General features: G+C 44.1%; 1 protein-coding gene across 1 annotated transcript in view; it reads left to right on the forward strand.

Annotated features, from left to right (window-relative positions):
• The first annotated feature begins 63 nt into the window (after nt 1-63).
• The window catches only part of prdm13 (PR domain containing 13), a 5,574-nt gene continuing 3,480 nt past the window's right edge, over nt 64-2,157 (forward strand). Inside the window, exons 1-3 of the mRNA XM_035672998.1 lie at nt 64-231; nt 1,735-1,866; nt 1,979-2,099. Of these exons, the coding sequence (XP_035528891.1) occupies nt 64-231; nt 1,735-1,866; nt 1,979-2,099 (421 nt within the window). The remainder of the gene's footprint in view (nt 232-1,734; nt 1,867-1,978; nt 2,100-2,157) is intronic.

The following is a 2,157-nucleotide window of genomic DNA, read 5'->3' on the forward strand; positions in this document are numbered from 1 at the left end:
TCCTCTCTTCCTCCTCCTCTTCCTCCTTCCCTGCACTCTCACACTCGGTCTCCATCAGTCTTCATGGTTCTGATCTCACCCCACGCCATGCAAGCCACCCGGGCGTCCACCACAGTCAGTGTGTTTGCGGACTGCAGCATCCCGGCCGGGCTCCGGATAGGACCGGTACCGGGTATCTTCAAACTCGGGAAGTACGTGTCGGACCGTAAGGAAGCTGGACCCAAGAAGAAGGTTAGTTTCAAAGACTGAAAAAAAGTTTATCTCTAGGTTATAGGTGTGATTTTATGTTGCTGTTTTTTTTACAGCATTTATTTTACAATGTTTTGAGGTGATGCGGGTCAATCAGGTGCTTTGGGAAGCTCTGAATAAAGGCTGCATTGCTATATTTAAAATCTGCTTTTATTATTTATTCATTACCAATTTAATTATTCCAAAATTGCATTAAAAACTATTTTCAAACTATTTGACCAGGCCTACTAGTTTTTGGGAGCAAATTTTACGCCATTGCTTACAAAAAATATTAAATATCCATACATATAATATCCAAACACACTATTTTATTTTCCGCGAAAGTGTGCGCCTGTGTAATATTAAAAACCAACGGACTGGATTTGGGGTTTTAAAGCCGCACTGTCAAACTCCATCGGGCCCTCTGTTATTAATTGGTTTGGCCTGTCAAGTTGGAAATAATTGAGCTCCATTAGTGGCCGACTTGTCAGTCTGTGCTTCTACTTAACCGGCCTAATGGGCGACCCGGGTCTGCTGTGTGGGATTTCATGCCCTCAGCCGCCTCACATTTCACTGCCTGGCGGGCCTGTTATCCCGATGAGCCGTTTAATTTTAATGTAATCCGGCCATAGAAAGATGCCACTGAGACCGTGGCCCGCAGCCCGAGGCTAGGAGAAATAATAATAATAATATTAACAGTGATAAAAACATTAAATTAAACCAACTGTACTTATGTTATTGGGCTGGGATTATTCAGATTAACAGCAGTGTGGAGGTAAATAATGTTTCCAGAGGAGCGACGAATGAGAAAATAAAAGTCTCCAGACATTAAATAGTAGCTATAATATAAGACACTTTCAAAAATCCAACTTGCAAACAGTTATTTTTACACAATTTGTGGCTCTAAGCGCATCTATAACCGCACCCTATTATTGTTGGAGCTGTCAGCAGCTGTGATTGATGCGTCTAAATGCGTGGCCCCGGGCTGCGGGCGATCATCAGGTGCAATCTCGGTGTCAAATGTCGCGCTTCGATCTTTAATGTCCTTGAACAGTTTAGAAACGCTCTGACACTCCTCAAATTCGTTTCCCATATCAACTCAATTAGGCCCGTGTGTCATTCTCTTTAGTAAATTATCACCAGAGCGGATAAAGACGCATTAAACGCGTTTTGGTCATGCCTGGCCGCAGCACCTTCAGGTGATAAAGCAGACAGTCCTGAACGCCACTATGGGTGCCACAATTGGACAAATAAAATGTAAATAAACGAATAAATGAAAAGAAACAATAAATAGGATTATTAGTAGATAAAGCTTGGGAATAAAATGTTGCACTTAATATTAACAAACAAACCAAACTGTGTTTCTAACGAGGCCGATATTAATTCAGACATTCGTTACAATCTGTGTCTGTGAGGTGTTCAAGGGCCTTGCTGTTCATATTTCCCATCATACTGCAGTCAGTTGTCAAGTTCATGCTCATTCTGATGGTCTGTTTGCTGGCTTAGATCCGCTTGATACGGGGGGAGTTCGTGGATGAGTCGGGCTGTCCCGTGCCAGACTGGATCGGATTCATCCGCGCTGCCAGGAACAGCCAGGAGCAAAACCTGGAGGCTGTGTCGGACTTACCTGGAGGACAGGTGAGTTTCCATTACAGCACATCTTCAAGGCCAACGTTTTCCCCTCTCCACTTTTGGACAGTCGAGTTAACTCCAGCCTCTCTGATCCTCTTTCCTGATTTTCTGTTTTCAGATTTTCTACCGCGTGCTGAGAGAAATCCCTGCAGGAGAAGAGCTCAGTGTGTGGTACTCCAACGCTCTGGCCCAGTGGTACGACATCCCCACCACGGCCACCCCCACGCACGACGAGAAAGGTAAATCAGACTGCTTATAATGATCCGGGGAGGGGGTGGTAATAATAATAATAATAAT

This window comes from Morone saxatilis, unplaced genomic scaffold (genome assembly GCF_004916995.1).
Source record: "Morone saxatilis isolate NCDOM2014 unplaced genomic scaffold, NCSU_SB_2.0 Contig24, whole genome shotgun sequence".
NCBI classification, from domain to species: domain Eukaryota; kingdom Metazoa; phylum Chordata; class Actinopteri; family Moronidae; genus Morone; species Morone saxatilis.